The sequence below is a fragment of the Melozone crissalis genome, unplaced genomic scaffold (genome assembly GCF_028551555.1).
Source record: "Melozone crissalis strain CALT ecotype California unplaced genomic scaffold, PUWL_Pcris_2 ptg000006l_1, whole genome shotgun sequence".
Taxonomy (NCBI): Eukaryota; Metazoa; Chordata; class Aves; order Passeriformes; family Passerellidae; genus Melozone; species Melozone crissalis.
This window is the reverse complement of record NW_026535784.1, coordinates 21,090,052-21,113,236: the sequence shown is the minus strand read 5'-3', so window position 1 is coordinate 21,113,236 and position 23,185 is coordinate 21,090,052. Positions and strand designations below refer to the sequence as shown.

General features: G+C 36.5%; 2 protein-coding genes across 2 annotated transcripts in view; both read left to right on the top strand.

Moving 5' to 3' along the window:
- The window catches only part of USP46 (ubiquitin specific peptidase 46), a 28,171-nt gene extending 12,863 nt beyond the window's left edge, over positions 1–15,308 (top strand). The window contains exons 2-9 of the mRNA XM_054291699.1: positions 689–769; positions 1,531–1,744; positions 3,973–4,202; positions 7,606–7,682; positions 12,821–12,904; positions 13,200–13,397; positions 14,071–14,149; positions 15,055–15,308. Coding sequence (XP_054147674.1) covers positions 689–769; positions 1,531–1,744; positions 3,973–4,202; positions 7,606–7,682; positions 12,821–12,904; positions 13,200–13,397; positions 14,071–14,149; positions 15,055–15,156 — 1,065 coding nt within the window. The 3' untranslated portion in view covers positions 15,157–15,308. The remainder of the gene's footprint in view (positions 1–688; positions 770–1,530; positions 1,745–3,972; positions 4,203–7,605; positions 7,683–12,820; positions 12,905–13,199; positions 13,398–14,070; positions 14,150–15,054) is intronic.
- Positions 1–23,185, top strand: part of SCFD2 (sec1 family domain containing 2) — a 328,968-nt gene that overhangs the window by 252,524 nt on the left and 53,259 nt on the right. The window lies entirely within an intron of this gene.

The following is a 23,185-nucleotide window of genomic DNA, read 5'->3' as shown; positions in this document are numbered from 1 at the left end:
AGTGGTTGTGCTTACAGACCAGCAGTTACTTAAACAACTTTGATGTTGAAGATACAGCTGAACATACTAAGGGATCTATCTTGGATTTATGTGCTCTTTAATGTTAGATAGGACAAAATAACAGATATATTACACTTGCTTTCAACATCTGTGTTGTAACTAGAACTAGGTGCCAATCTGAAGCCCAGGTATTGTTACAGGCTGATGTTTAATTCAAAGGGATTCAGAGGAGTTTCAGTAATGCTTAGAAAACCTGTCTTCCATCTAAGAACTGGTTTTTAGGGTTATATTTAAGATCAACTACTGTCTTTATGAGACAAGAGAGTAATGGGATCCAGATGGCCATGAACACAGTAAAAATAAAGGGGAGGTGGGTGTGGGAAGAACCACTGCTGTGACCTGTTCATTTCTAGTCATCTGTTACTAGAGGGTCCATGTCAGGCCAGCTCAACTATCCAGATTTGCAAATATTTTTAGTGGCTCATGAGACTCTTGTGCCTATCAGTAAGACAGAGTTAGCATGGCTAATCATAGCTAAAAGGAATTAATAATTTTTTGTCTCGATACTGTCCATAATTGTACTTTAGAATCTTAATATTCTAAATAATTTCTTCCTTTTTAATGTTTTGTTGTTGCTTTTGTTTGGTTTGTGTTCTGACATTTTTCATTTTTTTTCCCCTTTGTATAGGGCACCAATGCCTCTGCTCTGGAAAAAGACATTGGTCCAGAGCAGTTTCCAATCAATGAACACTACTTTGGATTGGTCAATGTAAGTGGTCAATTTTGATGTTACTTGAAATTTGCTTAGCTCCTTGGTTTGGTTTTGTTTTGTTTTTCTCTCTCCCCTGCTCTTATCAATCTTATTCTAATGCAGGATTGTCTTTTTTTTTTTTTAAGTGCTGCTCATGTTGCAATTTTAGGCAAAGTGGGTTGTAAAACTGTATCAGGTGTTTGAAGATGCCTTCATACACCCCCAGGGAGAACAGTTCTATGAATATTGCCAGGGATTAGAACATACACTTAAATAAAATTAAAAGTCTATTTTAGGTGTGAAATAGGACAGAGGAAGTGATGAAAGTATGAACAAGTTTAGGTACAGCCTTCTGCATTGGCAACTCTTAGGAGGAGCTTTTTTATTTGACCAAGGGGAAAATGAGTGAGAAGAGTGTTTAATCACTTGTTTGTTCCCATAGAAATTATATAGATATAATAGTTTTTTCCATTGAAAACATTTGTCATTCTGCTACTGAGCAGTAAGATAGAGCCCAGATATGGAATAAACTTAATGAAATCCAGTAGAAAAAAATATTTTTCTCACAAGTGGAAACCTTTACTTTGTATCCTAGTTAATTTAGAGCACCACAGTTTTTTCCATGAAGTGTCATGGTGGGTATGGAAATATATTTCTACTGCAACTACTATATGGCAAAATGGCTGGTTTGTGACAGTGACAGGAGTCAGAATTTGAAAGAACAGCTAGTTTTGTTGTGATGCACAGGGATTAATCTTGTTTTTAATTCTTCATGGCAGTTTGGGAACACCTGCTACTGTAACTCCGTGCTGCAGGCATTGTACTTTTGCCGGCCATTTCGGGAAAATGTATTATCATACAAGGCCCAACAGAAAAAGAAGGAAAACCTCTTGACTTGCCTGGCAGATCTTTTCCACAGTATTGCTACTCAGAAGAAAAAAGTTGGGGTTATTCCACCAAAGAAGTTCATATCAAGGTTACGAAAGGAGAATGGTAAGTGTAAAACTGAAAGGTATTAATGCATTGATCAAAGAAGTATAAATAAATATTGAACAATGTGATCATATTAATCAGAAACAGAGGTTAGATTTGTAAATTGCTTTTAGTACTTTGTGAGGTGTATTATTATTTTAGCATCTGTATATATGATATTATGCTTGAAATAACCGTAGCAGATTTCATAGGCTCCCAGAGGTGTGTGAATTAGTGATGTTTTCACAGCACGGTGGGGCAGACCTTACTGTAGGGTGAGCTAGGGCTGGGAATAGGGTGACACTGCTGTAATTTTTAAATTTTTTTTTTGTGGAGTATGGCAGAGAGAAACATTGAGGGCAGCTGGCAGTACAGAAACTGTGTGACCTAGGAAGGCTGCAGGCACCACCAATTTCAGAGGAATTGTCTGCAATGGAGGATAAGGAGCCGGGTACATGTGGGGTGGTCAATCCACTCCACATCAGCTGCTGCTCTGGCTCTTGGAAGTGGTGGACACGGTCTCACTTGGTGAAACATCAGACCCCTTTTGAACATTAAGCTGGCAACAGCATATACCTAATCTTGTAGTAGTTCTGTCTAAGGGATATGAGGAACATCTTGAGATAGAGAAGCCTGTCACAGCTCCATTTTGGCCTGGATTCATATCGGTGTGCATGGTATGCTTAGAAACAGAGAGGCTTTGAATGAAGAGACAAAGTATGAGTCAAACACCTGGAAGAAATTGCTTCCTGGTGACAGCATATAAATGGGCAGACTGTTCATTTCAGAGCAGACATTTGAAATCATGAGAAAGTTAACTGTGAGTCATCTAGTGAGAAATGCCCCCACACTGTTGGGGATCACTTGTAAAGACTGGATCTTATGTTTTCAGCTTTTTTAAATTAGTGCCAGAGTCAGTGTGTATTACCCTGCTTATATGTCCAGGCTAGACACTACAAAGCCAATGGTTCTGTACAATATTTTCTGAGGAAATCCATGTGAACTTTTTCAGGAGCAGGGGATAAAAATACACATTTCTGGGAACACACATTCTTTTTTCTTTGACATGGTAGGCGAGTTAAGCCTTTACTGGAGAAATCTGTACTAAATCACCACTGGGATATTTTCCCCTCTTCCTGCAAGGAATTCGTATTGAACAAGACAAGTCTTTTCTCATCAGACTTGTGTGTGAAAAATGACCTTTGTTAGGTGGTGTTATTATTACTACTTGAAGTGAGTTAACCTTGACTGGCTGCCAAGTACCCACCAAGCCTGTCTCTCACTCCTCCTCTTAGCAGGGCGGGAGGAGAAGATAAGAGGAAAAAACCTCATGAGTTGACATCAAAGTATTTTAATTAAAAAAAAAAAAGCCAAAAATTACATGCAGAAACAAAGGAAAACCAAAGGAGATTTATTCTCTACCTCCCATCGACAGATGATTTCCAGATACTACCTGATACATAGGGCCTTGGCATGTGTAGAACTTTGTTTGGAAGAGATATATCTTAATAATGAAAACCCGCCCATCTTTCTCATAGATTTTAGTGATGAACATGAAGTCACATGGCACAAAATATGACTTTGGCCAGTTTGGGTCAGCTACCTCACCTATGTACCCTTCCCAACCTCTTTCACACCCAGTCTACCAGACTTTGGGCAGGATGAGGGACAGCCTTCACGCTGTGTGAATGCTGCTCAGCATCAGCTGTAACACTGGTACATCTTCACCTCCATTTTAGGCACACCTACAAAGCACAACATCCTGTGGGCTACTGTGAGGAAAGGTAACTCCATCCCAGACACAGTACACAAGTGTATGTCAGCATCCTATGGCCTCAGTTTTCCCAGCCATGTGGCTTACTGTCAAAGCTCTGTGATGTTCCTGAGTGTCTGAGGGACTCGGAATATGGGGATGGAAGTCAGTGCTGACTAAATTTAGGCAGTAAGTGTTTAGTGTAAGGAAGTAATTTAGGATGAGTTACTCTCTTGCTTACTTCATTGACTGTAATGGGAGCCTACACAACCAACTCCAATGAGTGTAACTATTCTAGACAGCTTGAGTTAGGTGAGATGAAGCTTTCCCCCAAAGTAACTTCACTGAAACCAAGGTGTCTGGCTGCAAAACTGTTCTTTGGGATGATTCCAAATACTTTGCTGAGCAAGGGCCAGTACAAGTACTTGGAGAAATAATAATTTTCTTTCTTTGAGGAAAGGATATTCAGCTGTAAAAATCTTGACTCTCTTCACAGATCTCTTTGACAACTACATGCAGCAGGATGCACATGAGTTTTTAAATTACCTGCTCAACACCATTGCAGACATTTTGCAGGAGGAGAAGAAACAGGAAAAGCAAAATGGGAAACTGAAAAATGGCAACATGAATGAAGCTGAAGAGAACAATAAACAAGAACTGACCTGGGTGCATGAGATTTTTCAGGGAACACTGACTAACGAAACTAGATGTTTGAACTGTGAAACCGTAAGCATTGGGATAGATTTTGTTTTGTTGTTGCCCATTAATAGATAGATACATTTTGTATATATGAATATATGAATCTTTTCAGACATCTGAGAATTGTGGATATTCCTGTAGAATTTACTTCTTGAAGTGAGTATATTCTTTTCTAAAAATTTATTTTTCTAAGCATTACTTGGCTAATCTCTGCCAAGTTTTGCTGTCCTAATATATATGTCTACAGTTAAAATCCTTGCTAGTGAATCAGTACCTTTCCGTATCACTGTAACTTTGGGAGAAGTTATTCACATCTTATTTATAAAAGTGAAACGTTAAGATGATTTGTGTTTATTCCATCTTAAGAGTCTGACAGGTATACACAGGGTTCATTTTTAACAAACTGTTTTCTTTTATCTCCCTAATATTTTCTAGAGGATGATGTCAGTTTGAAATCCCTTATGTTTGAGCTATAAGTAAAAATTAATTTTTGTTGGGAAAACTGATTGCAAGTCTCCTATTGATTACTACTGTCTTTTTCAAACACATGCTTCTATTGAAAGAGAAAAAAAAAATTTTTTTTAATTGTTCCTGTGAGGTTGCATGAAAGAGTACCACAGGAAAAAAAAATCTTTGGGGAGAACAGTGACACTGACCTTCCACAAAGGTTGGAATTAACTTCACCTAACCTTTGCTTGGTAAAGCAAAGTTGATAGGCATCAAGGATGAACTAGTTATCTCTACTCCTGCACTCCTGCAGATGATGGAGATTGTGAAGGAGCTTTTGCAGGAAACTCTCTCCATCTGTCTCTAGGCTGTTTCAGGAAACAAAGTTTTTAGCAGTATCCGGTGTTCTGTTCCATACAGCTTGTCCTGGCTCCATGGTGTCACTAAGCTGTTGCAATTGTTGGTGCAGCAATGCTGAGAACTGAGTTAACAAACTGATCTGGCCCAAGAATGACTTACTTTTACTAAGATCAGTGCTGCTACTATGGGCTTCCTCAAAGAAAACACAACATTAGATTAGCAGCATTAAGATGGGAGAAGGTGCCCAGAGAAGGTATCTTCAGACAGCAAGCTGAGGTTTACACAACTGAAGTTTGGTGAGATGAACTCTACCCATGTCCTACCAGATGAGTAAAAGAATATAGTCTGATATTTCTAATCATAAAGAATAAGATTCCAAAAAATAAGTGTGGCTTTTCCAGGAACTTGGTCAGAGGAGGATGGTGAGGAGAGGAGATACAATGATAGTTGACGAAAGATATTGGAGCAAGTTTGGAACAAGCTTGTATAAGTGAACACATGACAGAGATGCTGAAAATTATTTATTCAATCTATTTCAACTATAAAATCTTGGGTAATAGCAAGTTAAAATAAGTGAAAGGTTAGAATTACTTTTTAACTGACGAGCTTCTCTAAATAGTTGTGCCTTAATTCGAAATCATTATCTAATGTTTACTCTGAGAAACTGGTGAAGTGAGGATGTGTCCTTGGGTAACAGCATAACTGCAAAATTCTGTACTTGTAACTCAAAGTTATGAAACTTTATAGAAAATGTATCTTGTCTGTAGCTCCCTCTGAGTACAGAAATACTGTAAACTACTCAGGATATTTTTCCAGTGTGTTTTCCTTGGATTAGTGTAACTTGAAATCTTAGGAAAATAGTAAAACAGATTGAAAGTTATTCCTGTGCTAAAATGTTCATAAGTAGTACATGAAGTGTCATTCAGATTTCAGCAATTCTTATTCTCACTTACAAAGAGTGCCGTTTGAATCTGGCTTTCCAGCTACCTTTAGTTTTAATCTGTATTATTCTAGCTCTAAGTAGTTCATCTTCCCTTCCAGGAAATATTTGATGTGCAGGAATCAATAACAGAATTCCTAGCTTTTTGAGGCACTCAAATGAAGCACAATGCCTGCCAAGGACTTTTTCAAGTGTTTAAGTTCTCATGATACTCAGTGTGTCTGACAGAACTCTAGCTCCAGCTGTAGAGACACGATGTTCTCTGAAGCTTTGTTGCTTTATCTTTCAAATTTTAGCTGTATATTTATACTGCAGTCGATTGCTGCCAGTTTTGTGGTTTCCTGTCCTCTGTGGGTCAAGTCATGTCTCAGGGAGGATTTTTGTTTGAAGAACTGCTGCTCATTTCAGTTGGGTGTGCATTATGCCTCTGTACATCTTTGATAATACCAAAATTAATCCAGCCAAAGGTGTTTCTCTGCATTCAGGTCTGATATGGGCTGCATTTACCAAGCTTCTAGTATCCCTGATGTAACAACAAATATGAGCTCAAGGTGCTACATAACTATCACATCCACAGCACTGCAAAAATCTGAGTGTGAGGGACTTCTGCCAGAACAATGGATTCATCTCCTCACAGAAGTTCTTGATTTGGACTTCACTATTTTCTCATCTGATTTAGTTATTCTAAAGAAATGCAATAGGAGGCAAAAACATGGGGTGTTCATGCAACATTTTATAAAAACATTGTTATGAATATGACTGAATTCATATGCAGTAAGTATTTCTGCAGTCTTTTGACTCAGTTGAAGTATTACAAGAATTAGCCATTTGGATGATTTTTTGTTAATATTACTTCACCTTTGAGATTAAACACTCTTAGTAAAAAATAATTTTCAATGCAAAAATCAGGATCTGTCGTTCTGAAAACATTCAGACTTAAATTTTTTAGATAAAAACTCCTCAGTAAAATTTTTCTCCTCTTGTTCTGTCTAAAAAAAAGATTGGCAACACCAAAATGATTTTGCAAAATATTATCACTGAGCCATTTTTACCTTTAATATTTTAATTTTTTTAAATCAAAATATTGACCAGGAACAATATCCAATGGGGAAATGTAGCTGTGTCAACCAGAAATATAAACCCACACTTTTCAGTACTCACTAGAGAGAAAGGGTAACATGGTAAAGTATGACTTTTGTGACAGAAATATATTTGGAAATTATCTTCATTGCATCCTTAATAGTGGAACTAATTAGTAAGAATAAAATGTGAATGCATATTGTAATATGCTATACAAAGGGTAAACAAATTTCTGAGAATAAAAGAAAGTAGGCTGTGTTACATTACAAGGAAACACTTAATGCACCAATCCCAGATGATATAAGGGACGATGCTTCACCTTTACTGAACAGTAGGCTGTCATTGATGGCCTGTGGTTGGTGGGATTGGATAAGTGGAATAGACAGAAGTTAAATTATATGAAAGCTGGATTAGTAGAGTTACTAATAAATATCACACTGAACATTAATCAAACTGAACTAAAAAAAAATTAAAGCATTGAAATTAATTACTTTTATCTAAGAGCAATTTGTACAGAAATAAATATCTTTAGCATTTGTTAAAGATATAAACAGCATTTAGATGTATGGCATCTCTGTTTTACATGTATGTGTTTTGCAACAGGTTAGTAGCAAAGATGAAGATTTTCTTGACCTTTCTGTTGATGTGGAGCAGAACACATCGATTACACACTGTCTAAGGTAAATGAATGCATCTTTTCAGCAGATAGCTCCAACTGCCAGATTTTTCAGGTCTAGTAGGTATAGAAAAGAAAAGTACAATAACATTTAGATTTGAACTTACTCAAAGCAGGAGAAGAAAACTTTAAACTGTATGTTTCCTCTAATGACAAAATATACATTATTGTACTTTGCTTTACGCCCTTTCTCTTTCAATGTTTATATTTGGAAGAGGAAAATAAATCAACTTTCAGGGAAAATAATTGATTGCTTTGTTGTCTGGAAGAATTGCTGCAGAATTATAATTGGCTTCAAAGAGATTTAAATGTGCTTGTCTTTAAGCTTCTACAGAAGTGCTTTGTTGATTAAGATTCATAGACATATTAAAAGTTAAGTGTGTGTTTTGTAGAATGAGTTCTAGAGTCCATAGAGGGCAAAATATTTCAAAAGTCTATTTTATTATCAGAAATAGCTTATTGTGTGTCTCATCCTAAAATTATGTGAAGTCTTTTATTCCAAATTTCTGTTCTGCTCCTAGTATATCCCTAACTTAAAAAATCTAGACATCAAAAAAATTTTCAGTCTTGCATGAGTGATTATTCTGAGAGATTTAAAATGTCCAGAGTTTTGACATTAATACAACAAACCACTACCTATATTTAAGACAATACATTGCTGTTCTAAGGTAATGATTATCAATTGGTCAAACTCCTTCAAAATTCAAAATTGCTATCAAGGTTGAAATTGCATTATTCAGTTGTTCTGGAATGCCTAGGAGGGGTTTCCTGGTGTGCCATGCCAAGGTGAGAGTTAAGAAAGAAAGAATGTGAGGTACTAACTATTTCCTGAATCAGAAAGCAGTGACTTCTCTGTGAATACAACAACTGTACTAAGTACCTTCTGTAATAACTGAAAGATTTTCCTTCTCAGTTTCTGTTCAGTCTCCCTTAGGATGCTGTAGCAGTCCTTAGCCCTCAAGTAGTCCACACTGCATTAATAAAGAGAGGCTTTGGAAAGCAGTGCATTCTCTTTTTCTTCTGTAGTCTCTTTGCCTCTTCATAGTAACCAGTAGCGCAATCTTTGTTGGTATTACAGGTTTTTGTTTGCACACTTTTGAGTTCTTCACCGGAGCCCCTACCCTGAACTTGCCAGTATTACTTACCTTTCCCTATGGTGTTCAAAGTCAGTTTGAAATCCCACTGAGCTGCAAGGGTGCTGCAGTGCCTTTGGAAGCCCTTTCTAATCTGAGTTTTTATTTGGTTCTCTGGTACTGGAGACTGAGCTCTGACATTTTCTTACAGCTGAGTCTGGTGAACATGTTAAAAACTGCTGCTGTATAGATGTTACCATCTGTCTGGCTTTCTCCAGTTTTTTGTTTACATTCTTGATTTTTATCTTCTTGGAAAAGTTTTGTTGGGAATGGCCATTTTATGTAAAGGCAGATTAAGCGCTTCATTAAAAATGCCAATAGCATTTCTTCTACTGAACAGACAGTGACTGTGGCTTACGAGATGTAAGAACTGCATCTGCACAACTGCAATCAACAGTGAATGGTGGAGTTGAAAGTGACTCCAAGGAGGTTATCCCCTGTTTCATGTCAGAGAGGATGCTTAGCCAACCTGTTCCAGAAGATCTTTTCAGCAGTATTATCTTGATTGTCTATCTCAGTCCTTCTTCTTCTTTAGTACTAGTAAGTTTTTCCTGCTGTATAATATGAATCTTTGGTGTTTCAGTTCAAGCCTATTTCTACTTGCCCTGAGTACTCAAGATATAAACCAGGGGTTGCCCCCATTCCCCTTCAGTGGCCTTTTACATACAGGAAGAATGTAATCACTTTTTAAAAATTTAAACAGCCTAAGGTCATTCAACTTCTCCTTCTTAGGCTATCTTCTCTGGATCTCTACACGTGTTTATTACTCTTCAGCCTTCTCTCCTATTGCACCTCTCTCTTGAACTCTGTCTTTCTTGAAGTTGCTGTCTAGAACAGGATATAATATTCCAAGAGAGATCAATACAATCCTGAGAAAAATGAATGCCCTAAGTCTCTTTATGCATTCCAGTGTAGAGCCTTTACTCCAACAGCATGACATGCATTTTGAAGTTTATCCATTGCTCCTTTTGGAAATAAAGGAAAGCAAAATCCCGATTTTTCTTTTCTTGAGGTGGTACAGGCCACTATTTACAGATTGAATAGGAGGAGAGTTATCACCTCTCATTTATTCTATTGTGTTTTATGTTAGCAACATTTCAACTTCTGTTTAGAAAACATATATTCAGTTAGAATATGGATTTCCTCTCATTGCTGCTGGTATTATGCATTATTACACTAAATGTAAGTGCTTTTGTGGTTTCTTTCAATGGGAACATCCAAGTTATTACTCTTTTTGCAATCTTTGCTGTTTCCTTTTTTTTAACAACTGCTTTGCTGTGTCTTAATAGCTTTAAGGGCTGCTGCATTTAAAAGGTCAAATACAGAAAAGCTGTGCAAGATAACATTTAAGTATAATGAATCTCTTTACCACTACAGATGACTGTTCTTTTATTTCTGTAGTTTTTCAAAATGTAAAAAGTCCTTGAGTGCTCAAGATGTCTAAAGGACAGAAATAATACAAGCCTCTGGCATGGTCTAAACCCACAGGATAGACAGCTGGGCCTGAAGCAATAAAAGTCTTATAACAAATATAGTATGTATACATTGTTTTTATTTCCACTTGGAGTTGCAATGTTTATCAGTCAGTTTGATCCTGACTGGTATAATAATTGATATTACACTAATAATTCTCTCATGTCTTAAAACACAAAATTAATACTATTTATGCATATAAGCAATAGGAAGCATTTTTCACACTGTAGCAGAGAGGCTGTAGAAGCACAAGGTCAATGATAAGTTAGTACATCTTGAGCAGGTATATTTAAAAATTTCTTTTTCTTGCTAAAATAACATATAAGCAGAATGCAGATTGGACTATTAATGGAATAGGAGAGAGTTAGACATATCTTGAAACTAGCTTTGCAGGTCTAGAGAAGGGTTCTGCAAAGCTGTGGCTCTTGCACATGCAGACTTTGGGAACTCCAGTCAGTGATCTGTTGTTTTTAACTGTTCAACATCTATTAGAAGTGCCATGATGAAAATTCTTGATTGCTGAAAGAGTTACTGAAGTTGAAATTATTTCAATCCTAACCATTTTTCAGTGAAACATTTTTTTCTAATACTACCAAGAATAGATACCACAATGCTACTAATAAATAAATAAATACTAATAATAATAAGTAGTAATACTAATAATAGATATTAATAGCATCAGAATAACCAGTATATTTTAAAAAGAATTCAGAAACTCTTTGAGTTTAATTAATTTCCATGGGAGACTTGGAATAAAACAAACCTACATCTATCAAATTTCTACCATCTGCATATGTTTGTTCATGTTAGAAAAACATTTTTCCTTGCTTCACTTTGAGATGAGAAGAAAACTAATAAATTCCCCAAACTTGTTTGCTTTTTTTTAAAATTTTGACTGTAGGCTTTGAAAATAAATCTGAGACTCCTTCTCTAACAGCCAACCTAAAATTTTCACAGGCACATTCTACTGAGTTTTACATTCCCTGCACACATAACTAATCTTTAATATTTTCTAAAATTTCAGCTCTTCACTTACCTGAAAGGTTACCATTCTTTTCAGAGGAATTTGCTGAATCAAATTAATTTTATATTTAAATTAAAATGTGTAATCACATATTGAGATCAGTATTTACCACTGAAGCAAATCCTTCCCAGTAACAGTTTCTTTTCTTTTAGATAAAAAATAGTATTTATGATCAAAATTTAGCTGTAACTTATCTTTCAAAATATGTATTTTTTCTAAGTTTCAGCTTTTTCTCCTCAGTGTTAAGACCTTATAAAGAAAATAAATCAGTAAAAGTAATCTCAGTTTTTAAAAATATGCAGTCATATGAAGTGCTTCTTTGTCATGCTCTGTCAGCCTTAAGCTTTTATGAAGTTAGGTAATTAACTTCTAATATCTATGCCCTAGCAAACTGTGTAGTCTTCATCTCTCCCACCTACCCCTATAGTGATGATGTCAGGAAGAAATAATCACCCAGAATCCTCCCTTTGCCTTGTAAGACAATTCTGGTGCTGCCTGCTGTGAGAGCAGGCTGAAGTTGCAGACAGTGGGGATTCAGCCTCCATGAATGTGAATTGCAGTGCTAGAATTTGCCTGGAGTTCAGAAGCCTGTCAGGTACAAGGTAGGGACACTCAATAAGACAGTTCTGGAATTCTAATATAGCTATTTAGGGCCCAAAGTCACAGGAAAACCCATGTGTTTAAAATGGAAGGTAGGTGCTTATATCTGCATTCACAGTTCTCAAAACTCCTGCTCAGCTGCAATGTAACACAAGAGATGACAAAAATAATTACTGGGTGGTTTTTTTTTACAGTTAAGTGATGTTAGGCACCTTAAATTTTGCTCCAAAGCATATCAGCACTGTGACTTCCAGCAAATCTTTTCTGTGAGCTGAGAGATGCTATCAGACCAGTGTTCCACTGCCTTTGTCACTTTAAAAACTCAATCCAGAAATATCTCCAAGTGTATTTACTTGATCAGGATTTACAGAATTTTCTATACCAGCTGCCTCTTTCCTTTTTTAGAAAATGGAAAAGTATAATCTATAAACTTCTGGATAACTGTTCAAAAGGTTAGAGGATGCAGGAAACTAAGTTCAATTTATTTCTTCTTTCTAAGAGGATTCAAACCTTTCTTATGGAAGAACACCATAAAACATGAGATATCGGGGGATGGCAGAAGTGCACTTTAAGTTGCTTTATTCTGCAAATAATTTAAAAATAAATAGAATGAATTGAGTGATTATACCCAAATCTGGGCAGCGCCTTTATGTGAGAGACCAGACAGAGGTCCCCATTTTGAGACACCTGGCCTTTATTTGTATCATACAGAGGGCCTCAACTCCCAATATAACTTGTCATAGCAGCCAGATACCCTAACTCTGTTTGCAAACCCCAGTACAATTGCTTCAGATGCTTTAGAAAACTGGAATGGGTGAAGATTTCATCCTGTGTGTCTTTTGGGTTCCAGTTCATCAGCCCAAGTAAATGTATTCATATCCATAAAGAACTGATGATTGTATTTTTTTACAGAGACTTCAGTAACACAGAGACACTATGTAGTGAACAGAAATACTACTGTGAAACTTGCTGCAGTAAACAAGAGGCACAGAAGAGGTAAGCAAAGAGCAGGCTGTTTCACCATGCTCCTCCTGGGCTCTGGCAAACTTACTCCTTGATATTTATTTTGTTTAAATACCTAGAAACCTTTCATCCCAAATGCATTCTCTGTGTGGATGAGAGAGCCTGCAGACAAATTTAAAGGCATGTGTCTTAGTCTAGAAGCTACTCCTAGTTGATTATTGTTACATACAAAGTGCTTTTATAATCCAGCCATTTGCTTATTAAGGGAAGAGAGAATGGCCATGAACTGGTCAGGTGTTCATTATATGCATTCTTAATGGTTTCACAGGATGAGAGTAAAAAAACTGCCAATGATTCTTGCCTTACACCTCAAGAGATTCAAGTACATGGAGCAGCTGCACAGGTACACGAAGCTGTCCTACCGGGTCGTGTTTCCCCTGGAGCTGCGGCTCTTCAACACCTCCGGCGACGCCGTCAACCTGGATCGCATGTATGACTTGGTGGCTGTGGTCGTTCACTGTGGAAGGTGAGGGGCCTCCATGTGTGTCACAGGCTGCTGGCAGGTGTTGGCCAAGGGCTGAGCTACCACTGACAAAATATGGGGAGGATGGACTTAAAGCCTACTGCTGCATGGACTTGCACGTGTCTTGGGCTGGACCATTTAACAAGCATCCCTCATCATAAATCTGTACTTGTTTAAGAAATAATGTCTCAGGTCTCCAAAAGTCACAAGCTTGGCTTAAATTGATAAAACTACCTCCTTCCTCACAAGACCCCTTAAAAAAGTTGGGAGTCAGGACTCTGTGAGGGCCAAAGGCTGTCATCATGTCATCTGTTGTGAGACATACACGTCATCATGTAGGTCTCACAACAGATCATTTTGGTCCATTTTCCCCCCTATACTTAGTTCTTGCAGTTTTAAATTCATTTAATGCCCACCATGAGCAACTTGTTAAGCGTTCTGTAGGATAATTTGCTAAATGATCCTGGCACAGATGAAAATAACACCTTTAGCTTTCAGCTGATTAGCTTTGCAACAACTTAAAATAAAAATGGAAAGGACTAAATGTCTGGAGTACCTGATTTACCATGATTTTTATAACATTTAGTTATAATTCTGCATTCATAAAGAAATGTGACTTTCCAAAATGGACTCAATAGCACATTCTAATATTTTGGGGTTTTGTTTTTCTTTCTAGTGGACCTAATCGAGGGCATTACATTACTATTGTGAAAAGTCATGGATTTTGGCTCTTGTTTGATGATGACATTGTAGAGGTCAGTATGCTGAAGGTCATGAGCACAACTTTTTTATTAATGTATGCTTCCCTGCTTGGGGTTAAAATTCTGATCCAGAACTGGGTAGAGAATACCAGTCTACAAAGCCACAGTTTGGTTGTAATGTTTATTTCAATTCTGTTAGGAAGAAAGATTGTAAACAAAATTATTAGTCCTGTAGTTTGTGCTCTGTCAGTGTCAGAGGGATTTTTTTATTTCATAGCAAGATCAAATGTTTTTAATACCAGACTTAAAGAGTTTAATTTTGAATGTTTTCTGTATCTAAAAAAATAAATTTAATTCATTAAAACCATTTCACTTAGTAAAATTGAACTAAGTAAAGCTAGCATTACTGTAGAATTTTCAGTTTTGAATAGGGAAGTTAGAAAAGACTCTGAATTGTGTTGTTGATCTGGGATTGCCTGAATGTAGATTAGAGTAGAATCTGTCCCACAGCTATAGCAGATTCTGTCTGAACACTCTGAAATTCATTCTTATGCAAACCCTTTTATGTCATTGTGGCCCACTGGCAAAGCTGGGGTTTTGAGTCTGATTTCCCAAGAGGTAAGGAAAGTAAGCACTGGGATGTTGGATGGAGCAAGTCTTGAGGAAGATTTCTGAAAATTTGAGAAAGACGGGATCACATGGTCACATTTATGTGTTTTAACAGTGTTTATTACTGCATTCCAAGGAGTCTCTCTGTTATTGGAAAAAGCCTAATTCAGTTATGTTCAGTGACAGAAACATGCCTATGAATTTCATGAGTGAGATCAGCAAGGCTCAGCCCCTAATCTTTACCCTTTCGCTGCTTAAATTGCAAACAGAATTTGCTAATTGCAGTAATTTAATCTGTACTTAGTATTTGTTTTATCTAACAGCATATTAAAAAAATATTTATTTTGCAGAAAATAGATGCTCAAGCTATTGAAGAATTCTACGGTCTGACCTCTGATATATCAAAAAATTCAGAGTCTGGCTATATTTTATTCTACCAGTCAAGAGAGTGACTTGGCAAACCGTGGTGACTGCGCACAAGGATGCTGCACACAGAGGAAGGCACCAGCTCCCCTGAAGTGACTTTTACACAGCCCACATCTCGGATGGTTGAACAACAATACACTGTCTCCTGTTCCATGGTTTATGTAATGCTGACTGCAACCGTCCACATTCAGAACTTTGTTTTAGGGGGGACGTTGTTTGTAGTTTTTAAGTCTGATTGAAGAGCTAATTGAAGTCAGATTTTAGTGGAATTTATATGGACTAACATTTACAGATAATGAGATTTGGATGTCAACTGTTAAACCCAATCCAGCTAGAGTAGTATTTTATATGAAAGTGTTCATTACATTTAGGACAAAATTATTTAAAACTTTCTAGATGGTTTTGGAGTGTGTTGATTTACAAAGCATTCCTTTAAATACATCCTGACATGTACTTATCCCGTTTAAGTGTAAGGAAAAAAATCAGTTTCATGTTTATTTGAGTTGTGGTTGTATAGGGGATTTTTTTACATGTTACTCTGCTGCAGAAAAGATATTCTTCCAAAATAATTTAAATTTGGATTGTTAAAAACTTTCAGAGTGTAACCACAGGCCTAAAATTCACATAGAGGTATTTAAATTACACTGGAACTAAGTAATTCTGTATGTTCAGCCACTTTGTCATGAGATAGTACAGATGAGGTGAGATTTCAGAACTTACAGAGCACTGGAATAAAGGGAGTAAGATCGCACATATGATACAGAGATAAGTTGCTTTTATAAAGATTGAGCTTAGATTTTTGTTAAAATTATATAGTTTACTTGGATTGTGTTGTGATTGCAACACTGCTCACATGTAACATATCCATCAGGACTGAAATTATCCAGTCCATTTAAATAAGCATTGTTTGTACATACGACACAACTTGATCCTGCAATTTTCTCAACATCTGTAGGTCCCATTTTCATTTCTCAAGACAGAGTCAATTTCTTAGGAACATGATACATACCAACCACTAGTGTACATGCTACCATGTATATATCATCCTTAACATTTTGGTCATATTTGACAGAGTTTTGTCACCACAGAAACAGATAGGGATCTGGAGTGCTTGATTTCCAAATTAGTACAAAAGACTAAGTTTGTGATTTTTCTGGATTAATTTGGCTGGCACTTGTCATGTACTGACTAATAAAATTTCTGAATTCACCTGACTACCTGAATTTGGCAAAGAATAAATGTAGAAGAAAGTATCAATAGGGTTTGAGAAGGGATTGATAGTGGCTTGAGTCAGTGGTCATGCTGGGTAGCTACCTTCTTCAGTTTGCCACTTCCACTCCATTATACAATTCTTGAACTTCAGTAGCCAAAATCCTATTCCAATGACATAACAGCAAAAACACTCTTCTTTGTCTTCATGGGGACTGACAGTTCTAGTATTTATAAGGAAATATTCTCACCCCACAAAATTTATTTCTACCTGTTACATTTTATTCACTCATTATGTATTTATCAGACAATGTTGATTTTTGTCTTTTTTCTTTAAGAAGCCTGCCTGACACTTTATGGCCAACACTCCCTTTCAAGAAATGGCTTTTGGAGTTCAGCTGCATCTCATATTTTAGTCTTCGGTAGAAAAGATAATAGTGTTTTTCATTGTTCTCTACTGTGAATGTGAAATATCTTTTGTGAAATATTGGTGAAAATTAAGTAGCTTCTACTGTGACATCATTTGAAGTTCAGTTGGATTTTTCAATGGCCATTTTTTAAACTAAGGCAATGTAGCACTTTACACTATATGAGAAACAGAAGTGGACTATTCAGCAAAGATTATTTGTGATTTATCATGTTATTATACTGATGCAAGAAGGGAGACACAGAATGTAACCTTAGAGGACTTAAGTGAATAAGAGTAGTGGTCTACAGAGATCACTCACATGAATGAAGGCTGGTATGCAGGCTCAAGACAAGTATAATTAGCATGCAGCCCTTATTCTTTTATTGATGTTAGAATGAAATATTCTGTCTCTAACACAGAAGATAGACATCTTACAGCAGACTTCAACTCCCACTGAGACCCGGGAGCTTTTCCACTGAAAATCTAAACCTGCAAATCCCTCTTTAATTGATTTATTTACAAACATTCAGAATTTCTATATAAGAAGATAAAAATTACTGGCCTTTTAAAATAGATAAGGTTTCCTTACTGTGAATGAAATCACTTTCTAGATCAGCATTAATCCATGCTGGACCAAAGGTCTGTATTTTGCAGTTTAGTACTGAACATTCTTACAGCATTCTTTTGTTTTAAAAGATTCAAAAAACCAGATATTCTCAAGGTCATAATTTGAATCTTCTGGGATCATGTTTATATGAAAAGTAAGTTTTCATAAAAATAATTTTAAAATCAGTTTAATTTTAGGAAATATATTGCTTATTTCAATCGACCTATGGGCAAATTGGTTTTAAAAATGTTAATAGTTTGAATTAATATTTAAATGCTAAACTGCAGAATAATAATCTATTTTTCTCCACTGCAAGACAGCTTTAGATTGTAAAACATACAGATCATTGCAGTAAGTTATTGAGAGGAAAATTACTAGAATAAGCTGTTTCACAAAGTATGAAAAAGCAGTTTCAATTCATGCTGGCCCATGGAAAGATCATAGCACCAGTATCACACCAGTCCAGCATCAGTAGTCTGACATCAGCTCTGAAGCATTGTGGAATACACAGTTCATATTAACATTGGCTAAACTAAGGAGCATTTTCTTTTGATTAACAAAGTTGTGGTCACAATTCTGTAAATTGGATCCAGTCTCCAGTGCGCTGAATGTCTTACATCAGTCCAAAAGCTGTCTGACACAGCTGTATGAAATGTGCCAGTCTAGGCAGAGGAACTCTTCTTTGTGAAATTAAGCACATTCACTCAGGTTTTGCAGGACTGGGATCCCCACAGGATCAGTCTTATGGTGTAAAGTATTTCAGTTGATTAAATAAAGCATAATCCTTTTTCTCTTATGCTTATGCATAGATTTCCAGTCCCTTATGAAATAATGGAAAAATACCTAAGACAACAAAAGACTTTCAGCTAGCAGCTAGAAAACAAAATGCTAGCACAGATCTCTAATACTATTGTGTGCTTCCCTAAACTGACTCTATTTTATGGTGTCAGGTCCATGCTGTTGCTGAGATGCACTGTCCATTTATAAATACTATTACTATGTTCTTTACTTAGAAAAAAACCTCATTTTTGTCTTGTCTGTGTTTCCACAGCACTGCAGTGCTGATGAATCAGTTCTCTTACAGGATGAGCTCAAAACTCAGCTTCTGTATTTCAAGAACAGGCTGTCGGGATTTTATGGCATTTCTAATGTGGGGACATAGCAGAGGGAGGCAGAAGAGTGGAGTGATGGAAAAGCCATACCAATGAAACAGAACACCTTTTTGAAATTAGGTCCCAAAATTACTCCTGTCAATTCTATTTTAACAATTTAGTTACCTCAGAGTGCTAGATTATGTATGAAAAGTTTTGTTCCTTTAGCAGTTGGAGCAAAGAAAACAAAGAAGCAGGAGTTCCCTTCTTATCAGGTTTAGTATAAATTCAACTGAAATTCACCTTACACGATGGGTCCTAAAGTGTTATCACAACCTTTTCTCTTCAGACATTGCATTTCAGTCACTCTCTTCTGTTCCAACATCATGTAGTTGGCACCTGAGCTGACAGCTTGCAGCTGCCATTGATTTGATGCCTCTCAACAGAAAACCCTTTTTGTTTTATCTCTTTTTGGCTGATAGTTGTGAGCAGTGTCTTACAGCTGAATGAATACTAGAAATTTTATTAAGTTTTGACTGTGTACCTGTTCTTTGCTAATATCTTTTAGAAGGGTTTGTTTTAATTTATTTTGCTTTTGTTGGTCTGTTACTGTATTTGTATAATAACTTATGTGGTTAATACTATTTGTTGTGCTTTAATTTTTATGTATTTTTTAAAATGTAATCAACCCAAGCACTTTAAGCAACAATGTCAATCTTGTGAAATTCCAATCACCTTAATATTTTGCCTTTCTCTTACTGCTTTTGGAGCTGTTTGCTTGTGATCCAATATCTCTAGTTACAACTCAATTTCCATTTTTAGGCTTGTAGTCCTAGCTGGGTTGTAAAATTGGAAAGCCCAAGCATTTTCATACATATTTGTTCATATATAAGACGTACCTGATGAGTTGCACTCTGCACATTTCCCAGCCTCTTGTGCTCTCTGCCTGCTGACCCATCTGGGGATGACTGCAATACTTCAATCTGTGACACAGTTATCAATGACTAAAATTTAGAAAAGCTCTAGTTCTTACAGGAGAATTCTCTTTTATGAGACAGAGAGTCAGCTGTCAGTCAGCTGATAATACAGGTATTGCTCTCTTTGCTGCTTTATAAATGCTCTGTTTGGTCTCAGCTGTGAATAATCTGATGAGCCACAATTATTCTTGGCTACTGTGTGTGTGCTGGCAAGGAGAGTAAATTTTTGCATCTTTCTTCTCTTCACTTGGGCCAATATGAAGCAAAGAGATAATGAAGTAAGATAAATGCTTGTGTAAAATGATGGGTGTTAGAGGGCAGCATCTGTGGTGTCCATATCAGAAAGCCAGTGACTTTCTGTGTTGTTAATGCAAGGGTTATTCCTAGTGCTTTAGATACTGTATTTTCTTTGATCAGTGAAAGGACCAGAACTTTTTCTTGTTGCATCTGTTCTGATCCTGAGGTGTTTCTTCTCAATTTAACATGGTCCTTACTATGTAAATAGCCCTTGGCAAGGCTTGATAGGCACCCATTTAATTTCTTTTCAGTTAGTATGCATTACTTCAAAGAGATTGCTTGAACCTGTCTACAAAATGTATTCAGATAGCACAGTTCTTTTGCATACAGGGTCAAATAACACCTATCAGGAGGTATGTGCCCACCTGATGGGACCATCTGGCTAAACCCACACCATTTTACATACTAATGATTCTTAACCCTCTAGGAGGTTTGGTTGCTGGCTTTGCCTGACTGATTTAATACAAAACTGCAAATAACTCCCTTTATTCATGATCTCTTGCTATAATTCTTTAATAAATTCTGTTTCATTTGGTTATCAAGACTTGGGATTATTGTACTATGTAAAATAAATTGTGTGTGCCATTCACTGCAGTCAATTTAACAGCCTAGTGCTTCTGATGAAGGTTGTGGCAGGTGGCAAGAATATGAAAAAGTAACTTTTCTGTGATAGCACAGTAGCTCTGAAGGAGAAGCTGGACTGACATGCAGCTGCCTAATCTCCATCCTCTAGATAATCCTGACCCTTCTCACAGGATTCCAGAGTGGCAGGACTAAGCCCTTCATGAAGACATCTTGCAGTTCACCAAAACATTGCTTGCTGCAGTAGATAATTAATGAGTATCTGCAACCCCTCTGTCCCCACTCCCCAGAATCTCATTAATTGGTACACATTCCTTGGAGGGGCTGAGCTTAAGCCTCAGCTTTGTATTTGCAATGGTGTTCATGTTTCAAATGTCCCACCCCAGACTCTGGCCACAGACTAAATTGTTTTCTAGTCCTCTCTCAACTTTCATTCTAACAGCAAGAGCAACATCAGAGATGCCATGTTACAGGTGCCAGTGGTTTTCCTGGAGACAATTTTCTAATCTCAGTGGCTTTCATTTAAAAAGACCTAACACAAGCTCCATTACTTATCATGATGCTTTAGGAGTAAAGCCACCACATCCTGTATGGATATGAATGTAGGGTAGCAGGAAGAAGAGAAGAGGATGAAATATGGAAAGGGTTGGTTTTTTTCAGAGGCTTTGAATATGTGTATCTGTTTGTAAATATATAGTCCCTCTCTACCTTGTCCAAATGATGCAATCATAATAAAACTACTTAAATTTTGTGCTAGTTTTTTAAATGGAATAAGAGGTAGTAGAATTATGAGGCACTCAGTTGGGGACACATACAAATACTGGATTTCTAGTACAGCATACAATACTCGGTGTATGTGTACAAATGAATATCTGCTCTTTTTAATCATCATGTACATGTAATTGAACCCTGCACCACCTGCAGAACTGTAAGATAAAAATCATGTTGGTTATTAAGGTTGTAACATAAGAAAACAGTATTTTCTCCTGTTAACATGTTTATATTTTACATAAAATAAACTCTGTAGCTGATCTCACTTCCATTCAATTTGCTTTGACTTCAGCTGGAGCCATACTAAGGCTGAGTATTGATGTTGGTTGTTACACAACATGTTTTTGAATGTCAGATGCCTCTGTTCTTACAGATAACAAGACTACAGATACTTGCTTTTTATTTCATTTAATGTGATCAATACATTTAAAGTGACTTCAGAGAATATTTTCCCCCATGGGCTGATTGACTCTGAAGTGTCTTAAAAGAACAAGTTTTGCAAGTCTTTTCTGAGTTGTCTTGGTAGAATATACATACAATTGCATGACTGAGCTGTACCCAGTTAAAGCACACCACCATTGGCCTTGTCAATGTTTGAGCTTCAATGTTTCAGCTAAAACTGAAGAGAATAAAAATCAGCCAGAATTGAACCACCTTTAACATCAGGAAACAATGAGCCCTTTCAGTCTGGGATTTTACCTGTGACTAATGGAGTGGAAAAGGATTTTGCTACTGAGGTCTAAAATTTTGTCCAAGAGTTGAAAGGTTCCTGTTGTCTGCTGATTTTCCTTTAGTTGTTCATTAACAAACACAATTTACATTCTCAAAAGTGAGGTAAATAAAAGACTGGAGTTTCTTGCTCCTGTCTAAATGGATTATCTTTATCCCTTCATATTCATTTAAGGAACTGAAATCAAACATAGCTATCAAACTGCATGTTGCATTTATAGCTAACACACTGTAAGATTTATGGCACATCAGACTATCAAAGGACTGGGTTGAAAAACATTTCATATCTTACAGTACATGTTTCTTTTCAAATTAAAAATATTTGAAGTACCTTCAAATTTATTCCTGGGTTATTAGGACATAAGTATTTGACTGTAGGATGGAGACAGAAATTTAAAACAAAGGAGATGACTGAACTAAATATTCACAAATCCATTATTTTAAAACATTTTGAAGAAATGGAATTAATGGTGTACAAATTAAGAAACCAAGAAATAGTTGCCAGTGGCAGGATTCATATTCATTGTATGTGAACTTCACTAGAACTTCTCTCACTTCAAAAATGCATTTTCCTAGAAGCTGTATGATGTTTACCTGTATCTTTGTTCCTTATTCTTTTGTATGAATTAGATTAATCATTTTGCATTAAACAGGGTTATGTTCTGTGCACCAGATAACCAGAGAAATGTTAAAAAATATAATTTAATCTGAATTGAAAAGTCAGATATGGTAGGAGAAAATTGTAAGGTTACTCATTTAAATGTAATCACCAGACTTCAAATGATATTTTTTAGATATTACTAAATACATGACATAGAAAACCATGTTCCACATTTCTGGAGATATCAATTTCCTTGAGTGCTTGTGTGCAACTTAAAAATCTAGTACCAATTCAAGAAAAATAGGACAACCATTTTAAACACAGACACACACACACACACAAAAACACATATATATGGCAACAGGACATTTCCATTATCTGTTCTGGAAAAAACTTCCTCTTATTAATTTTTTAAAAGTACTTTGAGATCCCTGCCTCACCTTGTTAAATTTCACTCAGCCTCACTGCCTCACTGCACAATGCAGAGTTTAACCAGTCACAAACATTTCACCTGGTGCTAATAGTGCATTTCGTCTCACCATGAATACAGAAATTGCAAAGGCGTCAACACCCTGGAGTTTGCAGGTTGTCCCAGGATGAATGGAGAGACCTACCAGGATCAAATAAAAGTCAAGAGGCGGAGGCTGATAAAGACTTTTTTCCAAATCACTGCAAGAGTAAAATAAAGAGGTCAAAGCTGAATGAAATTTGGAATAAGACAGAGTGAAACAGCCTTTGGATTTAATTTGACACACATATGAAAAGAAATATTCAAGTCATGT